The sequence below is a fragment of the Schistocerca nitens genome, chromosome 5 (genome assembly GCF_023898315.1).
Source record: "Schistocerca nitens isolate TAMUIC-IGC-003100 chromosome 5, iqSchNite1.1, whole genome shotgun sequence".
Taxonomy (NCBI): domain Eukaryota; kingdom Metazoa; phylum Arthropoda; class Insecta; order Orthoptera; family Acrididae; genus Schistocerca; species Schistocerca nitens.
In genome coordinates this window covers 396,554,759-396,575,091 of record NC_064618.1, presented here as the reverse complement: position 1 = coordinate 396,575,091, position 20,333 = coordinate 396,554,759, and the positions used below count along the sequence as shown (strand labels likewise).

Here is a 20,333-nt window from a genome sequence, read left to right as displayed (position 1 = left end):
ACAGTGTCTTGAAAGGAGGATATAAGATGAACATCAACAAAAGCAAAACGGAGATAATGGAATGTAGTTGAATTAAGTCGGGTGATGCTGAGGGAATCAGATTAATTGCTATTTGGGGAGCAAAATAAAATGTAGATTGACAATGGCAAGGAAAGTGTTTCTGAAGAAGAGAAATTTGTTAACTTCAAGTAGAGGTTTAAGTGTCAGGAAGTCATTTATGAAAGTATTTGTATGGATTGTATCCATGTATGGAATTGAAACATGGATGATAAATAGTTTCGACAAGAAGAGAATAGAAGCTTTCAAAATGTGGTGCTACAGAAGAATGCTGAAGATTAGATGGGTAGATAACATTACTAATGAGGAGGTATTGTACAGAATTAGGGAGAAGAGAAATTTGTGGCACAACTTGACTAGAAGAAGGGATCGATTGGTAGGACATGTTCTGAGGCATCAAGGGGTCACCAATTTAGTATTGGAGGGCTGTGTGGAGGGTAAAAACCATAGAGGGAGACGAAGAGGTGAATACACTAAACAGATTCAGAAGGATGTAGGTTGCATGCAGTGGGTACTGGGAGATAAAGAAGCTTGTACAGGTTAGAGTAGCATGGAGAGCTGCATCAAACCAGTATGTGGACTGAAGATCACAACAACAACAACAGTCTCTTCATTGTTTGAGTAGCTTCAAAAGCACTTTTTATGTACGTCATTTACACCACAGAATATTACTATGCACTGATTTTGCAATACCAGATTTCAATAATGACAGACTTTTAAAATTTCTTTCATCAGTCCTCCCTGATAGTGTAGTGTTTCAGCTAAGCCTCTTCTGTTACTGTCTAAATAGAAGACAACATCCATTGTTTTGTTATCCACAATGCCTCGTCCTAATATATCTCAATTAATATGCGCTTCACATCCAATTGGTCACTTGGGATGATTGTTTTCATTGTGAGCATACTTTCTGTATAATTTCACAAATTCAAAGTTTTTGTTTACGTCACACATAAATGGAATTAAGCATCCTTTTCTATGATCATGACTGGGAAAATTAGATTTTCTATCATTCGCTGTATTAGGATTTATTATACCAAACATTTCACTGTCTGTGGCTAGATTAATAATTTCGTTTTTGCATGTTATACACCCAGGTATTTGTATGAATTGGTTGATTCCAACTGTGACTCATTGATATATTAGGCATTGAATACTACATTTTCTTTTCATTTTGTGAAGTGCAAAAAGTCTAAAGTTGGCTCTAATATCATTTGCAAGATCATTATTATACAAGCTGAGCTGCATGGGTCCCAACTCATTTCCCTGGGGAACACCTGAAGTTGCTGCTACATCTGTTGATGACTCTTCTTTCAGGATAACATTCTGCATCCTCCCTACAAGGAAATCATCAATTGACTCACAAATTTTGTATTATACCCCACACATCAGACTTTTGATAATAAGCACTTATGTGCTGCTCAGTAAAAAGACTTTTTGAAAGTCAAGAAATTCTGCATTTACCTGACTTCCTTGATCCATGGCTTTCAGGATATAATTTGAGAAAAGTGAGTTGGATTTCACATGATCGATGTTTTCAGAATCCCTGCTGGTTGTTATGGAGGCGGTCATTCCATTCAAGACACTTCATTATGTTTTGGTTCAAAATGTGTTTTAAGATTTTACAACAAATGGATTTCAAGGAAATTGGATGGTAGTTCTGTGGACTGGTCTTCTAGTAGTCAGGTGTAAGTTGTACTTTTCTTCCAACCATTGGACTTCTTTTCTTTCGGGGGGGGGGGGGGGGGGGGTGTTAGTGGTATATTGTAGTTAAAAGAGGGGTTGGCTCAACTGCTTTTTTCATAAATAGTTTGATAGGGATTCCATTGGACCCTGGAGTTTTGTTCTAACAATTTTGGCTGTTTTTCAGCCCTACTGAAACTAATATGTTTCATTTATCTGTGCAGTAGCACAAGTATTAAACTGGGATATTACTTGTGGATTTTTCATTGGAAATAAACATTTGAAAATGAAATCCAGCATTTCTCCTTTTGATTTGCTACCTTCATTTTCAGTTTGTGACTCATCCATAAGGGTCTGGACTCTTAACTTGGATGCCACTAACAGTATTTACATATGACCAGAATTTCTTCTGGTTTTGTGAGAAATCTTTTGATAATATTCTGTTACTGTAATCGTTGAAGGCTTCATGCATTGCCCTCTTTTCAGCCAAATGTGTTCCATTCAGCGTCTCTCTATCTGTGACTCTGTGCTATATTCTCCACCATTGTGCAGTAGCGTCAAAGAGGTCAGATCTATTTTTTACCAGCAGATCTAATATATTTTCATCAGGAATGTGTTTCCAAATGATATGTTCTAGGTAGTTTTTAGAGAAGGCACAGAATTCTGTTTAAAAATTATCATTACTTGATTGAACAAAACTGTATTAAAAGTATATGCCATTAATGTTATGTTCCACTGCCCTCCTGCATTGCAACTTATTGAGCATCTATATGTTTCTGATACTGTTTATGGAATCTCAAAGGTGTCCATATAATGTCCCATTACACCCCTGGCAGAAAAAAGTAAAGAAAAAAGAAGTGGCAGAGCAATTTAAGCTTTTTGTAGCATTACCAGTGTAGTGATGATTTAAGGGAAAAAATAATGCAGTTTTATGAAAGCAGTCATTTAAAACAGATGATATTTTGTTTATATGTTCACTTTTGCAGTTGGGTGATGATGTGTTCGCAAAGGAGTACCTCGAGGAGCTACAGAATGGTGGGATTAATACAAAGCATGTCACAATTACGAAAGGTGTCTCCAGTGGAATGGCCCAGATAACAGTGGCTGATAGTGGTCAGTATCATGACTGTATATTGAATCATAACTGCTCAGTCCTGGACACAACACTGATTATTGCAATGATTATTGTTTTGAGAAGAATCTGCTGCTAACTGAAAAGCATGCTCTTGGAAATGATTGTGTTGATAAAAAGTTTAAAATATTTTTTGGTTTTTAGTTCAGTGCCGAGCAGTTTTGTCCATTTGTCTTTGTGCACTCTCATCCTCACTACGAGGTGGGTCTTTCTCCTCTGGTGGTCTTACTGACCTGCCTTTCCTTTTTGGTCTTCCCTAACCCATCCCTCCGTCCTACATGGCAAAGAAGCTGTAAGTTCCAAAGTCTAGATAGTATTTCAGTTTTACTTTTCCGTGTGTGCATCAGCAGTACTACAAATTTCTCTTTAGAAGATAAATACTGGCCAGCAATTCTGCTTCGTAATTTGCTAGTTTAGTGTGTTGTTCAGGTCAGTGGAAGGGCCTGATTCCACCCGTTGGCTTGGAAACACTGTAGTGTGATGTGCAACATAAGTGAGGTGAGGTGCAGCAAATTTGAAATGGATTGTGTTTGAAGAGTGCATGTTGGAGTAAGCGGTGACACACTGTGGGATGCTTATGTTTCTAAATTGTTTTTGAGTGATATTACTGCAGCATTGGACTTAGTGCTGAGCGTCACTCAATGTTGTGGGAATTTGTTTTTGTTGCCTTCATAGGGTGTTATTTCGATGCTATTAGTTATTGGCTGCAGATTTGTTTTTGGTTCTGAAATTGTTAGGTTGTCATGTTGTTAATAGTTTGAAAGCTATTTTATTTGTTTATTTATTTTAATGGATGTTAAACAAAATTTACTAATCATTTGTTGGTTGCTGCTGTGGATGACAGTAAGGTGCATACAATTGAATTTCTACAATTATATGGCCTCTTGGTGGAATGTGTGATGTGTTAGCAGTGTGCAGGAATGAAGTTGCTGCTTCTCAAACCAGGGATGAGTGGATGTGGCAGTTTTCAGTGTTGTTTAGTAATGATTGTGTGTGTGTGTGTGTGTGTGTGTGTGTGTGTGTGTGTGTGTGTGTGTGTTTGTTCTCAAGGATTTCGTGTTTGTTGTATTTCGTTTGTGTTTGGTTTGGAATGGTAATGTTATCCTTAATATTGTATGTTTAACTTGTCCCTGACCTAAACCCCTTACTGCCTTCAGTTACCCCATTAGTTTTGTTTTTCGTCAGAGTGAAATACTTCGCATCTTTATATCTTTGTTTGCAGGTGTATTTAGTGACATTTTGGTTTCCATATTGTGTATGCTGGAAATAGATGTCCGCCATCTAGATGACATCACAGGTTAAAGCGGATTGGCAGATTCAGAAACTTCCATATTGCCTCTGTTCAGTCCAATGCTTTCTTCTCATTGGAGCTCTCTCATTCAAGAGGAAATAGGATTGCATGCCCAGAATGAATGATCCAGTAGCTAACAGTGATGCCGAGTTGGATACACCGGTTTCTGTCAGATCAGCAAAGTTAATCACCATTGGAGCTGTTCAGTATTTGAAAGGGTGACTTCCCAGGTATGCTGCATGCTGTTGACAATTTTCCCTTTGCCATTACAGCAGAGGCGATAGGAGTGGTGGTGGTGGTATAATGTCCCTGATCACCAGTCTCTGTGCCAAAGTCCTGGATTAAATCCCAAATCTTTCTGCAGTGTCTCATGAAGTGAGGGCATATGACACTGTTGACGGTGATCCATCTGTCAGATGGGGACGTTAAGCATGGTGGACCCCTTGGTGCTCTTCGAGAGGAGTGTGCCAGCAGCAGGTTTCACTCTCTTCCTTCTCTGATCACCTCCAACACAAAATAGGCACACACACCATTACAGTCATCTACTCTGAACAGATATGGTTACACATTCAGCTTTCGTAATTTGTGAAGGAAAGGTTTCTACAGGCACAGAGGATAGGAAAAACCTTTCCAGTTAGTCAACCAAACATGGCCTTCAGGGCCTCCCTGCTACTCATGCCACATGACTTCACTTTTTAATGAGCCTTAGTTATTTTTTACACATACATATATCATTGTGTAGGCAAATGATTTGACAATTGCCATGATATGTAACATCTGGTACAACTGCAGTGTGTCCATTCAGTTCTGATAGTGTTGTTAAGCTTTGCATAGAACATTAGACAGGCAGTCAGCGAAGTGTCTACACACTTGTCCATATTCTGCACATCATTATCAGTGGCATTGTGGGTATGTGCAGATTTAGATATTTACCATATTTATTTGCAAGACAGAAATTGAAAGGAGCCTCATGTCGTTCAACAACATCTTTGCCTCTGCACTTCCGCCTCGACTGACATCTCTGCCCAAACTCTTTGTGTGTATGTTTGTGTGTCTATCGACCTGCCAGCGCAGATATATCTGACATCTCTGCCCAAACTCTTTGTGTATGTTTGTGTTTGTTACCATATAAATATGGTATCGACGTGCCAGCGCTTTCGTTTGGTAAGTCACATCATATATATATATATATATATATATATATATATATATATATATATATATATATATATATATATATATATATATATATATATATAACAGAGGGAAACATTCCACGTGGAAAAATATATCTAAAAAGAAAGATGATGAGATGATGAGACTTACCAAACAAAAGCGCTGGCAGGTCGATAGACACACAAACAAACACAAATATACACACAAAATTCAAGCTTTCGCAACAAACTGTTGCCTCATCAGGAAAGAGGGGAAGGAGAGGGAAAGACGAAAGGATGTGGGTTTTAAGGGAGAGGATAAGGAGTCATTCCAATCCCGGGAGCGGAAAGACTTCAATTTTTTATTTTTTAATTTTAAATTTTAAGGGACTGATGGAAGGAAGGGTTGCAGCCAGAGATGGGAACTTTAAGTGTGAGGCCTTTGGGGGTAATGCCAAATGTGAGACAAGCCTGAGAAAATAGAATATGGGAGCGTAATCTGGCTAGGGCGAAGGCATGTCTGCGGAGGGAATGTAAATAAAACTTAATGGGGTCGTTGTGGGGGTGTTGTGCGGGTGACATGGTACTAGAAGGTCGAAAGTGTAACATGAGGCTGAAATGAAAATGAATATAAAAATATGTGGGGAGAGATAAGGGTGAGGGTGAAGTAGGAAGCAAATGGAGATCTGGTGTGAAAAGAGGCGAAAAGGGGTTGGTTGGAGCTGGGTTATGTTGATCCTGTGGTGAAATGGTGTAGGTAGATAACGATGTGCATAAAAGTTAGGTGGTTGTGTTGCCGCCAAAACACGTTAAAGGGTGGAGAAATTCGGGAAAATTTCGAAAAAACTACGTGAGGATGTATTAAAAGTAGTGGTATGGTGGTGGCAGATTATGGAAATGAGGCTAACAATTGTCTGGTGGAGAAATAATGACGTTAAAACCTGTGGGAAGCGGCTAAAAATGATCGGTGATGTGAAAAAACGGAAATCGAAATAAAGCAAAAGTTATTAAAACTAGCCGAAAAGGTTGTTTAATAGCTGAAAGGAAATGTTTGTGAACTCGAAACGGTGGATTTTAGCAGTAGCGGAAGAAAAAATTTTTTTGGTTATGTTTTGGAAGTGGGTTACGTATTATTACGTATTGTTGAGTATATATCGGCGGGATAAAATTGTATAGTGGAGTACGGTAAAAAAGAGAAGGTGAATACAAAGGGAAACTACTGGCAAAAACAGAAGGAGGAAATAAGACGACAGAAAAGACTTCGAAATGTAACAGTGACAATAACAAACGTCATTGTTGGGTTCAAATTATGATATGAATATAACAGAGGGAAACATTCCACGTGGAAAAATATATCTAAAAAGAAAGATGATGAGACTTACCAAACAAAAGCGCTGGCAGGTCGATAGACACACAAACAAACACAAATATACACACAAAATTCAAGCTTTCGCAACAAACTGTTGCCTCATCAGGAAAGAGGGGAAGGAGAGGGAAAGACGAAAGGATGTGGGTTTTAAGGGAGAGGATAAGGAGTCATTCCAATCCCGGGATTGGAATGACTCCTTATCCTCTCCCTTAAAACCCACATCCTTTCGTCTTTCCCTCTCCTACCCCTCTTTCCTGATGAGGCAACAGTTTGTTGCGAAAGCTTGAATTTTGTGTGTATATTTGTGTTTGTTTGTGTGTCTATCGACCTGCCAGCGCTTTTGTTTGGTAAGTCTCATCATCTTTCTTTTTATATATATATATATATATATATATATATATATATATATATATATATATATATTTGAATCCAAAAGAATCAATAACACCATTAAAGCAATCAATGTCAGTCCTCTGAAAATGGACCTCTTGTCAGCGTGGGGAAATAATAATATACAGACTGAAGCAGTGAGAGAAAATTTGTACCAAGATCGGGGATCAAACTCTGGTCTCATACTAGACAGGTCTGTTAGCCACTAAACCATGTCACCACAGTGGTTCACTCAACTGCATGGATTACCCTGGCATGCCTCCCCCTTCAATCCAAATTCTCACTGCCTTCCCAGTCTACTGTAAATTCCCCCTTACACACCACTGTGCCAAGGTGGCTTAGTGGCTAACCCACCTGCCCAGTAAGCAGGAGACCTGGGTTCAATTCCTGACCAAGGTATAAATTTTCCCTCACCAGTTCAGTTGGTATGCATAAAATCATATCTGTAGGAGACCAACAAAGTCTCTGAAGTTGTGTCATTTCATTGGAAATAACATTGGCCCAACAAGAGGCCCTTCTCTAAATATTACAGCTGTGTATATAATGCTTCACAAAATAGTATCACCAGAATTTTACAGGCATTTCAAGGAACTCAGATGAGCTCTGTATAAAAAAGAACATTTTGTGAGTACAATCATACCAAATAAGACAAGTGGTCCCTTTTTCCTTAGAGCTGTAAATGCCTACAAATATTACCTATTTGCAGTTGGCTTCTTAAAATGCCAGCTACCAGCTGACGTTACTGTAGCAACAAAAACCTACAGCTACAACATATGTTAACTCTGCTGTTTCTGCTAGAAATGAAAAAGGAGAATTTACTGTGAATACATGTGACTGGCTAAATATCTTAAAGAGTAGTTAAGCTAACAAAGTACTACACATAACTAAATATATCCACTTTGAGTTCATCATTAGCTGCAAAGACAGTGTACGTTGAAAATGGAAATTGATGGAAATGAATTTGTGCACCACATCTTTCCCAAAGGAAATGGACCCATTACAGTTTCCTGTGCGGTAATGCCAGCAGGGATGACAATGCAATGACAAGATTATCTTTTTAAAAACATCAAGACATATTGCAAAGAGGAATAAAAAGACAATCTATGTCCTGAAACAGAATGAGGCTCTGAAGCAGAACCTCAAGTCAGTGACAATGATGATCCTGAGGAAGAACCTGATCAGCCAGATATTCCAGAACCTAAGAAGAAGAGGCAAAAATGCTGGTTGTGAACAAATTTGAACCCCTTTGGACATAAGTAATTTAAAAGCAGAAAATCAGATCTTTTGGCCTCTATAAAATCTGCAATCTCAGTAATCTAATATTGGAAGTTTTTGTGAATTGAAAATTTTAGGTAGTTTTGGACCCATTAATTGCTTCAGAATCCGAATTTAGTCTCAAAGTTGCGATAATATACAATAAAAATACCAGTATTGTGCCATATAAGTTGCTGTGCAGGGTACACAATTTTTTATCAATTTTAGGCCAATGTATTTGGCTTTAAATTTTTGTACACTGTAACAAAGGTGTTAATAATGTAATGTGTAATATTAACTTAAAAAGTCTGTACCATTTTACAAAGAACATTTTAAGCTTAACATATGCATAATTTGTCTTTCAATATATTAAATTAAACAATGATAATAAAGTGAAACAGTGATATTAAAGTGAAACTTTAAATTGCATTATCTCAAAAACACCTACTTTTCGTCACTATTATCCAACCTGTCATAACTCATTCAAATTTAGAGATAGAAATCCGCCCTTTTTTTACTAATTGAACATAAAAATTTCAGTTGCTCAAAATCCAAAATGTTCGACAAGAGGCTTTTCACTACCCATCTCAAATTTCTTTATTTGATTTAAGTTTTGTTAGTATCCATAAATTAATATTTTATTCCTTAATTCAGTGACCTCTCTCTCTCTCTCTCTCTCTCTTGTAACTATGAAGCCAAAGGTAAACTTGGTTTCAAAGTTAACGATAAATTAATTATTGTGTTACAAATTAAGCAGTAGTGAATGTGACTTATCTAGTTTTGACATATAGTCAATGCATGTGACTAATAAACAGTTATTCTCCCATCTGTTTCTCATTAAGTACTTTGGACAACAACTCCAGAGCATAGTTGTCTGGGTAATTGCTGTTTGTTGGTGCAGTTGTGTGTTCCACAAGTATCTTAGGAAGATGACTCTACACATTAGTTCTGTTAGAACATGAATTGGTTCTGTATGTTGGTGCAGGTGTCAATTTGACAGAAAAAACCCTAACTCAGGAGAATGTGATGTCCATATCTTAGTAGTTACTTTTTTACTGCAACATATGTAATTGTATCTCTTAAACAATTTGAAATCCATATCAATTGTAAATTGAATATTCATGTGCCTTTGTTCTGCAGGGGAAAACCAGATAGTGATTGTACCTGGAGCTAATACATATCTTGATGAACAAGACATAAATAACGCCAAGGAAATGATTATAAATGCTAAGATTGTCCTTTTCCAAATGGAGACACCTCTTAAGACTACAATGCATACTCTTCAGCTCATGCAAGGAAATAAGGGTAAGCTTTAGAAATTTCCTCATGATGAATTTTTTTGTAATACAGATATATTTTATCACAATGCTTTTTTTCCTTCTGTCATGAACCTTTTGTTTTTTCCTTGATGTATATCCCCAGTGTTGCCTCTTCCTAAATGTTTTTCTCCACATCTCTTAAGAAGTGTTGGGTGTCCCTCTCATCCCATATCTATGAAATACATGTTCCAACATTCTCCCGAGAATACAAAATAAAGGGCTCTAGTTTGTAAAAATCTCAGATTTAATCTTGTATTATTTGGTTTCCTTTCATTTTTCTAGTTACCATAAAATCTTGTATAGTGCTAGTGGCAGTTTGACTTGTTAGATAAGTTCATTGCAAGGTATTGTTCATTTTACAGTTCTCCTCAGTTAATTGCTCCACTATTTTTTTAATCTTGGAAAGGATATTGTAAAATCTATGGTGAAATAACAACAGTATTTTCTTTATTTACATTTCTTTTTGCATGTAGTCATCAAATTATGTCTTTTGTAAATATCGTATTGTGTTTAAAGGTTTAACACATATCACACTTGTGTGCAGAGTTTTAATACATATCATATTTACCTAGAAAGTTAAATACATCATATATTTAGCTTATATTCTTTTAATTAATGCAGACATTTATTTACAAGGACTGATTTTACCTTTGTTTTAAATGTGAGCCCAGTATGTGACCTTATGGGTTCTGGCAATTAGTTGTACTATATTGAGGCACTCATTTATGGATTATGCTGTGTTACTTTTAATTTAGGTTTTGTCTGTAATATCTGTGTTTGTTTCTTATATAAATACAATTAGGTATTTCTTTTGGATAAGAGCATCACGACAGGTCTCCCTATAGCCCAGACCATATATCCACATCTACATCTGCACTCTGCAAACTACTGTGAGGTGCATGGCAAAGGGTACATCTCATTGTACGAGTTATTAGGGTTTCTTCCTGTTCCATTCACGAATGGAGTGCAGTAAGAATGATTGAGTACCTCTGTGCATGTAGTAATTATTCTATTCTTATCCTTCATGATCCGTATGTGAGCAATATGTAGGGAGTTGCAGTACATTTCTACAGTAATCATTTAAAGCAGTTCCTGAAACTTTATAAATAGGCTTTCTCAGGATAGTTAATGTCTATCTTCAAGAGTCTTCCAGTTCAGTTCCTTCCATACTTCTGTGACACTCTCCCACAGATTAAACAAATCTGTGACCATTCGTGCTGCCCCTCTCTGTATACGTTCAATACCTACCAGCCCCACGCGCTTGAGCAATATTTGAGAACCAGTCGCATGAGTGATTTTGGAAGCAATCACCTTTGTAGACTGATTGCACCTCCCCAGTAAACTGAAGTCTATCTGCTTTACCCATAACTGAACCTGTGTGATCATTCCTTACACTCGCATATTTGTATGAGTTGGCAGATTCCAACAATGACTCAGTGATATTATAGTCATAGGATACTACGTTTTTTCGTTTTTTTAAGTGCAAAATTTTACATTTCTGAACCTTTGGAGCAAGTTGTCACACTCTGCACCACTTTGAAATCTTATCAAGATCTGACTGAATATTTATGCAGCTTCTTTCAGATAGTGCTCCATTGTAGGTAACTGCATCATTTACAAAAATCCTTATTTTACTATTAATAGTGTCTGCTAGGTCATTAATATACAATATGAACAGAAGGGTCCCAACACGTTTCCCTGGGGCACACCCTAAGTTACTTGTACATCTGACAATAACCCTCCATCCGAGATAACATGCTGTGTCCTCCCTACCAAAACGTCCTCTGTTCAGTCCGTCAATTACAGAGTTAATTGGAGCAAATATAAAAGATTGAACTGATCAATTACAGAGTTAATTGGAGCAAATATAAAAGATTGAACTGTTGTATGTAGGGTCCATTTCTACTGCAACATAATTGTTATGTTGTAGAATTCTTGAAGTGTTTCAAGGTTTGCCAAAAGCAGGATTTTTCGAAAAACCTCTTTTTCTCTTTCCTCTAACTGATGAACTATGTTTCCCGAACACTCTCCAATCTTTGTACTACGTCATCCACAATTTTTGCTGCCCTATTTCTTGAAGCTGGCACATCACTGGTGTGCGATAAGAAACCAGTCTCGGCTGGAATGAAAGTTAAGTCGTTTCTTACTTCCAAAGCTTCGAGAAGTTCGTTTATTGCTTTGATTGAAGATGCTTCATCATCCAGATTGATGACCAGCTTAGCTATGCTCAGGAAACTGGAACATAGTAAACTGTCACTGAAATCCATGTCCTCCATCTCATTAAGATATGTTGAGGAGGCAGAGAAATATCTGAAGCAAAGTCTTTAAACGTCAGAATCCGTGTCTCGGCTTTCACAAAAATCTTATGAACACTGGAAATCAGTTTGTCAGCATCTGGGAACAAATTCCATATCTTCTCTCACACTAGTGAAAATCATGTGCTATGCAGATCACATAAAGTTTGCTTGCTAATAGCAGTCTTAAAGTTAGCCCAGCCTTTCTTATGCATGGTACAATATCTGAGACGGAAGGTAATGTATTTTCATGTTAAATTCTTCAGGCCACATTAACTGCAATGAATAAATAAACAATTGTGTGATAATTGAATTATTGGCTTTTTCCTGACACTCTGTTGTAAGCAGGATTCTCCTTCTGAAGGATCAAATGGTCCAACAATGACATTGGCAATGAAATGACCCATAGGATCACTTGACTCATTCAATTGAATTCCATTACTTTTTATTTTTTACCTCATCTTTAATGATTTCTCATTACTTTATCGTAACATTCACTTAAGTAACATTTTTGCAAACTGATTCACTGGGCACAAATTCATCCATATACTTCTCTAAAAATTGTCTCAGTGTAGGATTCCGTAGTTTCCACAAATAGATTCCAGTGTCAATAAAAACTTCACATTAGTTGAATGGAAGTCACAATTTATGAGTCAGTGTTGCAATTGCTATCGGAAGCAAAGAAAACTTCATCCCCCCGCCTTTCATTTTTGTATATAGTTCTGGTATGTTGAGAAATGAATTATTTCTTTTCATAGTTCAGTGAAGGCTCACATTTTTTGCTTGGATGTGGTTTACTGACAGTAGAAAATGCATCAGATCCAAAAATATTAAATTAACTGTGCAATTCACTGTCTAAAGGAAAACTGAATTTTGACATGTTACTAACTACTTTGCACAACATGACAATGAAAAGTGAAAGGGAGAGAAATTTTGAACAATAGTGAAACCATGTTTTAGTTTTGGAACTCATTGTTTCTTCTGAAGGATAAGTGATCCGATAGAAGCCAAGTAAACACTAGCGATAGTTATAACAGTTTCCTACTGGTACCTCATTTTCAGATGACACTCGTTCTTTTTAAATAATAAAGGTATAAATGCTAATCAGAAAGACAACAAAAAGCATTTATTTTGGTGATTAGTAATTTATATTAAGAAATGACAGAAACATACAAAAGGTATTCTGCCAAAGTTCTGGTCTCTGGTGATTTATGTTTGCAGTGCTTAGGCTTCATTTCTGCTGAATTAATTTAGCAGTTTCTGGAGGATCCACATTTAAGTAATTAATTTGTTGGCAATAATGATTAAATAAGTGGAATACTTGGTTACTAAACTTAAGCCTGTCATCTTCATGTTCGCTAATTCTATCCCACTGGAAGTTAAATCTATTGGTTTGGCTACCTGAAGTTATTAAATTTGCAAGATTATATGAATTAAATGTATGTAGTAATTTATTATAGGAATTTGTGTCAATGTTTAAGTATTATTTGGTCATTGTGTCCAACTTCCCTACACACACACACACACACACACACACACACACACACATTGTGTCCAACTTGGCCAATTATCTTAATGAAGATGTTGAAGAAAGATCCAACTCTCCATTCAGTGGCCAATAGACACCTAACACTATGTTTCATTGTGGTGTTCATGGAGCACTCATATTGTGTCCCAGTGCCAGCTAAATCAAGTGAAGTTACTCTGCAGTATTGGTCAGGAAATAAGTTTTTTGTTATCATAAAACTTGTGTACTGCGAAAGCTTGCAGCAAGTGCAATTTATTTCTTAAGTACTGTATTTGTAAATGAATCAAATGGAATGGCCCTTTTTGTTTGTTTTTATACTGTTTGTTATAGCAGGAAGACTTATTTTCATGGAATACAGACAAAGATTGAGCCTTGTTTGCTTTTGCTTTGAAATTGAGTTGTGTATACGCAATGGAATGCAAGTGACAGATTCATGATTCTGAGGAAAAAGAGCTTCAATATTTGTATCAGATTTAAAATTCTTTGTTCATTTGTTACATTGTCTACAGTGACCACCCATATGTAGTGGTTATTAATGAAGTTGTATGTATGTACAGCATCATTGAAAATTAAATTCAGCATGTTGTCCACAGTTATGTTTTTACCCATAGTCTACACCCCTCTGCCTTCAAGGATGTCACTTACATGCCTTTGACCCTGATTATCATCAGGTTTGAAATGACCCACAGCAATTCAGTACATTATTTTGCCCTTTTTTCACATACTACATTAATCCGTACTCATAACTTTCATTGATTAATCGTATTATGAAGGGGATAAGGCAAATGAATCAACTATGTTGCAGTAAGAAACATAAGCTCTGAGAACATATACGTACAAATACTCCTATTTGTTTTTATTGTGGGATATGTCTATCCCATAAAGAAGACACATCAAGTTGCAGACATTGAAGTGTTTTCTTTATTGTGAGTAGCAGTCTGTCTTTTCCAACACTGTTGATATTCCTCCTTAGAGTTACCATTGTTCAGTTATTAACTAAGGCATTAGGCAATAGTATGGACTATCACCCACCCTTTTTAACATTTACATTTACTTCATTCTTTGCAGATGGAAATTTAGAAAAAAGCAACAAGGAAATGAGAATCACTGGGCAGGAGGCAAAGATTTGTGCCCTTCAGGCTGAATTAGAGCTCACAAAATTTGAACTAGGTAAATTGAGGGGGAAAAAGATCTTGGGAACTGGGTAAAGGTAACAAGCAATGGGCAAAAGGGGAACAGCTCTTCAACTTCATCTACATTTGAGCTAACAGTATTCAATAAATTTGACTTGTTGCCTGAAGTAGGAGTACAGCTCTTCCAGCTGTAGGTCACAGGAAGGTGTAATAGACTTATGGCAAATAAAGTACCAGGTCACAAGTATTGTGAAGCCAAATGCTAGCCTTAGCCAGGTGACACAGGACAGAGGTTTTGGCAAGGAGAATCAGGTTCGTATAGTTGGTGGAGCAAGGAACAGCCTGGCTAAAAACAGTAGTTACTGCATTAGGAGTGACTTGGATGAAATAGGAGTAGCACACACACAAATAAGAGGTTTGTGGAGGTCCTGCAGCACCATGACCAGCCCTGGTAAATGCTGCTGTGAGCTGTGTGAACTCTTAAATTGAGCTGACTGAAACGAAATCTCATATGAGTGCAGGGCCTGTTGCTACACTTGGGAGCCATCACACTTAGCAAGATACCTGTGATTGAACTATTTATGAGGAATCTGGATTCCTTAATATGCTATCTGGCAGACAGCAGCAGTCTGTAGTGACTTCAGTGTAGATGTTCTAAAGAACTCCGAGAGAAAAACTGAAATGGAAACCTTATTTGGATCCTACAATTTGGGCTCTATAATTAACTTTCCACCATGGATGGATAAAGATAGTATGATCATAATTGATAATGTTTTCTTTGATGAATCTCAAAGCAAGAAAAGCTGTTTCCACAGTAACAAATTGTCTCAATTTCACAGGATAAATAACATAGCACCTTATAGTATGGATATTCCTCAGTGGAAATCAGTTAGAATAATTAATGACTCTGGGACAGATGTTTTTAAGAATAGTTTACAGGAGATGATGTGGGATGTAATTTATAATGAACTAAATGCTAACATTAAATTTAATCTGTTTCATGGTAAATTCATATCATTATTTGACAATATCTTTCCACATAAGCTAGTCAGAAAGGACACTAAACAGCCAGGTAAAAAACCATGGATTACTAGAGGCATTAAAGTATCTTGTGAAAGGGAAAAGAAAATGTAAATTTTGGCAAGAACAAGTAGGGATCCTGCAGAATTTGCACACTGCCAAAAATACTCAAATTTACTAAGAAAGGTTATTTAAAAAAATTAAAGAACATGCACCTAATGTCAGAAATCAGTACTTTCGACAACAGCCTTAAGGCAATACGGAATGCAGTGAAGCAAGAGACAGGACAACTGCCCACAGAATAACACAACAGCACTGCTGAACTGAGTGGAAGGACCATGGGTAGCAAATGCATATAATAATCATCTCTTAAATATAGTAGAAAGCATAGGGACAGACAGTTCAAGAGCAAATTCACAGCAGTATGTTGACAATGTAACATTCATAAAATTCAATCACATGAATGAATTACAACTTCTTCTTTTGAAATTAAGAAAATCATACATTCTCTCAAAAATAAAAGATCATCTGGCTTTGATGGTGTTTCCAATAGAGTACTAAAAATTTGTTTCCGTGTAATAAGTCCAGTCTTATCTGAAATATGTAATGCACCACTAACTCAAGGCATTTTTTCAGAGAGACTGAAATATGCCTTTGTTAAACCCCGCTTTAAGAAAAGTGATAAGAGAGATGTCAATAACTACTGACGTGTTTCACTGCTGATATCATTCTCAAAAATTTTTGAGAAGGTGATGTATTCTAGAATAGTATCTCATGTTATCAACAATGGTATCCTTAGCAAATCACACTTTTGGGTTCAGAAGGGTTGCTATACTGAGAATGCCATTTACATGTTCACTAACCATATTTTACAAGCACAATAATAAAATAGCTATAGCTGATATCTTTTACGACATGTCTAAAGCATTTGACTATGTGAATCACAGTAGTCTCTTAGGTAATTGGGATTGATGATATAGCAAACCATGGATAACATCATACCCGACCAAAAGAATGCAGAAAGTTGTACTCAGTAATTTAAGCAATATAATCCAGGCACATAATTCTTACTGGGGAGAAACATGTATGTGGGGTTCCCCCAAGGTTCAATCTTAGGTCCACTTTTGATTCTGTTTAGTATACAACAAGCAGAATCAGTTCATTTTGCAGATGACACTAGCATTGTAATCAATCCAAGCATACATACAGAAACAGAAGAAAAGGCAAACAAAGATCTTAAAAGTGTCATTGACTGGTTTTCTGTGAACTGTCTCACTCACAAAGTTTCTCCTTGACAACTCCTATTTCATAGAAGAATTTGAATTACTGTAATGTGTAAAATGTGGTGGCTCCGAAAAAAGAAAGAAAGAATTAGAAATGTTCAGAATGTAACCATATTTACAAATTAATTTGCTATGTGAATCTGTAATGACTCATTCCACGTCATTGTGGACTATTGTGCAAAATGATCCACAGAAGATCCTAACTAATTAACTAAGATAATGAATGATGAATACCTGAATGTATTTTGGTTCGCTGATGTCATCATTATTGTTCGAAAGATTGGTGATGACCTCCAAAGATCAGTACACAGCTGAATGAAATTTCTAGCAGCAAAACAAAAATAATGGCATTCCTAGGAAAACATCAAGTCAGATCAAAAATTATTTTGGACACTTCAGTTCCAGAACAAGTGTCTCAAATCTCATATTTATGCTTTGCTTCAAGTTTTTATTTTGACTCTGATATTGAAAATAAAATACACAGATTCCAAGCTGTCTGTGGTACCATTGGCAAAACATTAGACCATAAAGTACAAAAAGAAACCATCGTGAAATTCTGTAAAGTAATGGTGGTTCCCGTGTTATCCTACGGAAGTGAAAGCTGGGTTACCAAAATAAATAAATTCAAACAGCAGAGATGAGGTTCCTAAGAAAGATGAAGTACTGCACAAGAAGAAATATGATTGGAAATTAAGATATTATAACAGAATTAAATATTTTCAGCCTGAATGAAAAAGTTCAGAAATATTGTGAAGACTGGAGACGACACCTCATGAGAAGACCAGGGCACAGAATTCCTCAGAAGATCCTGAAATACAAGCTGAATGGCAAAAGAGATGCTGGAAGACCTGGAAAAAGATGGGAATGATTTTGTTTGTGAGTTCAGGATAGACAACATGCTAATCCGTGAGATCAAGATGATGATGATGATGAACAAATATTTTTGATTTGGTATAAGATTTATATAGAATGGATGATAAATTGGAGGCAGAAATGGAAGTAATTGCTGCAGAATCTCATATTTCTCAGTTATGACAGGTGGTGAGAGGACATTCAACTATATTATTGCTGAACTTGGTAGTCCTAGGTTTCATCGTGTAAAGTCATGGAACCAAAATTCATGCCTTGAGTGAGAGAAAGAAAACTTATAAAACATTCCATACAGGAATGGCCTTAAATCAGGAACATTTGGTTAATGGTCTTCCGTGAGACATACTCTACAATACACATCTGAATCTTAGTAATGTTTTCTGCTCTTGTTCTGACCCGTGTATCGTCACTAAGGGCAATGAGAGTCATTCTGCAGAGGACGTTGATGTAGAAGCATCAGCAAACCATCATCATTGGCATTTTCACTGCCTGTCTGTTCATTTTCTGCATTCTTCTTAATATGTTCTCCTTCTTCCATTCTTCTGTTGTAACATTTTTAATGCAAAAAAACCGGGAGGAGACATGCTTACCGTTGCTTGTCCTAAAGTTGTCTTGCTGTCCTATTGAAGTTCTTCTCCCTCAGCTATAGCTTCTAACATGCAATCTAAAGAATCTGGGTGTGGCTTTTGGGAACAATATTACAGTGCCATAATAAAGTCTCAATACATGGGATGCCACCTCATGTATTAATTTAAACCAAAATTAGGAAAATGAATTTCCTGAGAGCCAGTCAGAAATAACTAATCACAGTAACAGTCACATAGACTGATTATAAGCCGTCAAGTACTAAAACATTCACAAAACAATACATCATGTCTGTTTCCGTATTTCTTCAGTGCTAAATGTTGCATCATTCAGCATAAAAGTCAGCATATATGGGGGTAATCCCAAAAGTAAGGTCTCCTATTTTTTTATAAGTACGTAGACCTCTTTATTTCTACAATGGTTTACATCAGTTTACAGCATGAACATTTAGCTGTTTTTCGACATAGTGACCATTTCTGTCGATGCATTTTTGTAGACGCTGTGGCAGTTTTTATATGCCCATGTCATACCAGCTCACCGCCATGCTGTTCAGAAAGTTATGAACCTCTTCTTTCGCCTCGTTGTCGGATCTGAATCGCTGGGACCACAATTAACGCTGACAGGTACTGTGAGACTCTGAAAAAATTCGAATGGGCAATTCAGAACCAGAGAAGAGGAATGTTGAGCAAGGGCGTACACATTCTCCATGACAACGCTCGCCCACACATTGCTCGGCAAACCGTTGCTCTCCTGCAACAGTTTCAGTGGAACATAATCACCCACCCACCCTATATTCCTGACTTGGTGCCCATTGACTATCATCTGTTCCCTAGGTTAAAAGTACATTTGGCCGGAAAGCAATTCAGCACCGACGACAAGGTGAAAGAAGAGGTTCATAACTTTCTGAACAGCATGGCGGTGAGCTGGTATATTTCGGCATACAAAAACTGCCACAGCGTCTACAAAAATGCATTTACAGAAATGGTGATTATGTCGAAAAATAGCTAAATGTTCAAGCTGTAAACTGATGTAAACCATTGTGGAAATAAACAGTTCTATGTACTTATAAAAAATAGGAGACCTTACTCTTGGGATTACCCTCTTATATTCACACTCTTGATGGCAATACTGTACTGGATGAGCTGTCCTAATTCTTTCCCACCTGCGTGCACAGGGCACACTTTTGTGATTGGTTGGGTAAGTCTGACGATCACTCATAACATTAAATTGAATGTTTTACTAATTATTGCAGGACAATTTTGGATAATTGAAATTGTAGTTATGTAGATATCAGTGTGGGTAAAGTGTTCAGCATTGTAAGAAAAGTTTATTACTCATTTAAACATTAAATATGAATACTGGAAGTTATTCAGTTTGGCGCCAAATCTGACACAGTATTCCCCATTATCTGTTGGAACTCCAGAACGATGTGTCATATGCTCATAGCTGTTACACACTCCCTGCCTGTCCATATGACATCATCATCTGCGACTTGTGGAGTGAGCAACCTCTCATTCCTATTGGCTCACATAGGTACAGCACTGTAAGCAATTATATATGATACAATAAATCATGGCCCACAATGTGGCATAAACACCACAACTCCCATTGTGTTGTGCTTTTTAGTAGAGCCATGTCAGCAAAACCTTCAGTCTGAGTTGTTGTTCTCAGTTCCAGTAGCTCATCTTAAACAGTAGTTACACTGACAATAAATAAATGTGACATCATTTGGGCCATATTTTGTTGATGGAGACCAAGGATTCTCCACTGTAGGTAAGTTGCAGTAGTAATGCAGAGGCGAAGAGGCTTGCACACGATAGAGTGAGATGGAGAGTTGCATGAAACCAATCGTCGGACTTACAGTGATAGCAACAACAACAATAACAAACGTATAGCAGCACAGGGGCAGTAATCTTTAGAACGAGCTGTAGCCAGCAGCAGCAACAGTACTTAGTTTGTATAGTGCGTCTGGTT

The 20,333-nt window shown here is 36.9% G+C and overlaps 1 protein-coding gene across 1 annotated transcript in view; it reads left to right on the top strand.

Annotated features, from left to right (window-relative positions):
• The window catches only part of LOC126260061 (ribokinase-like), a 65,661-nt gene that overhangs the window by 10,349 nt on the left and 34,979 nt on the right, over positions 1-20,333 (top strand). Inside the window, exons 3-4 of the mRNA XM_049957252.1 lie at positions 2,724-2,850; positions 9,468-9,632. Coding sequence (XP_049813209.1) covers positions 2,724-2,850; positions 9,468-9,632 — 292 coding nt within the window. The remainder of the gene's footprint in view (positions 1-2,723; positions 2,851-9,467; positions 9,633-20,333) is intronic.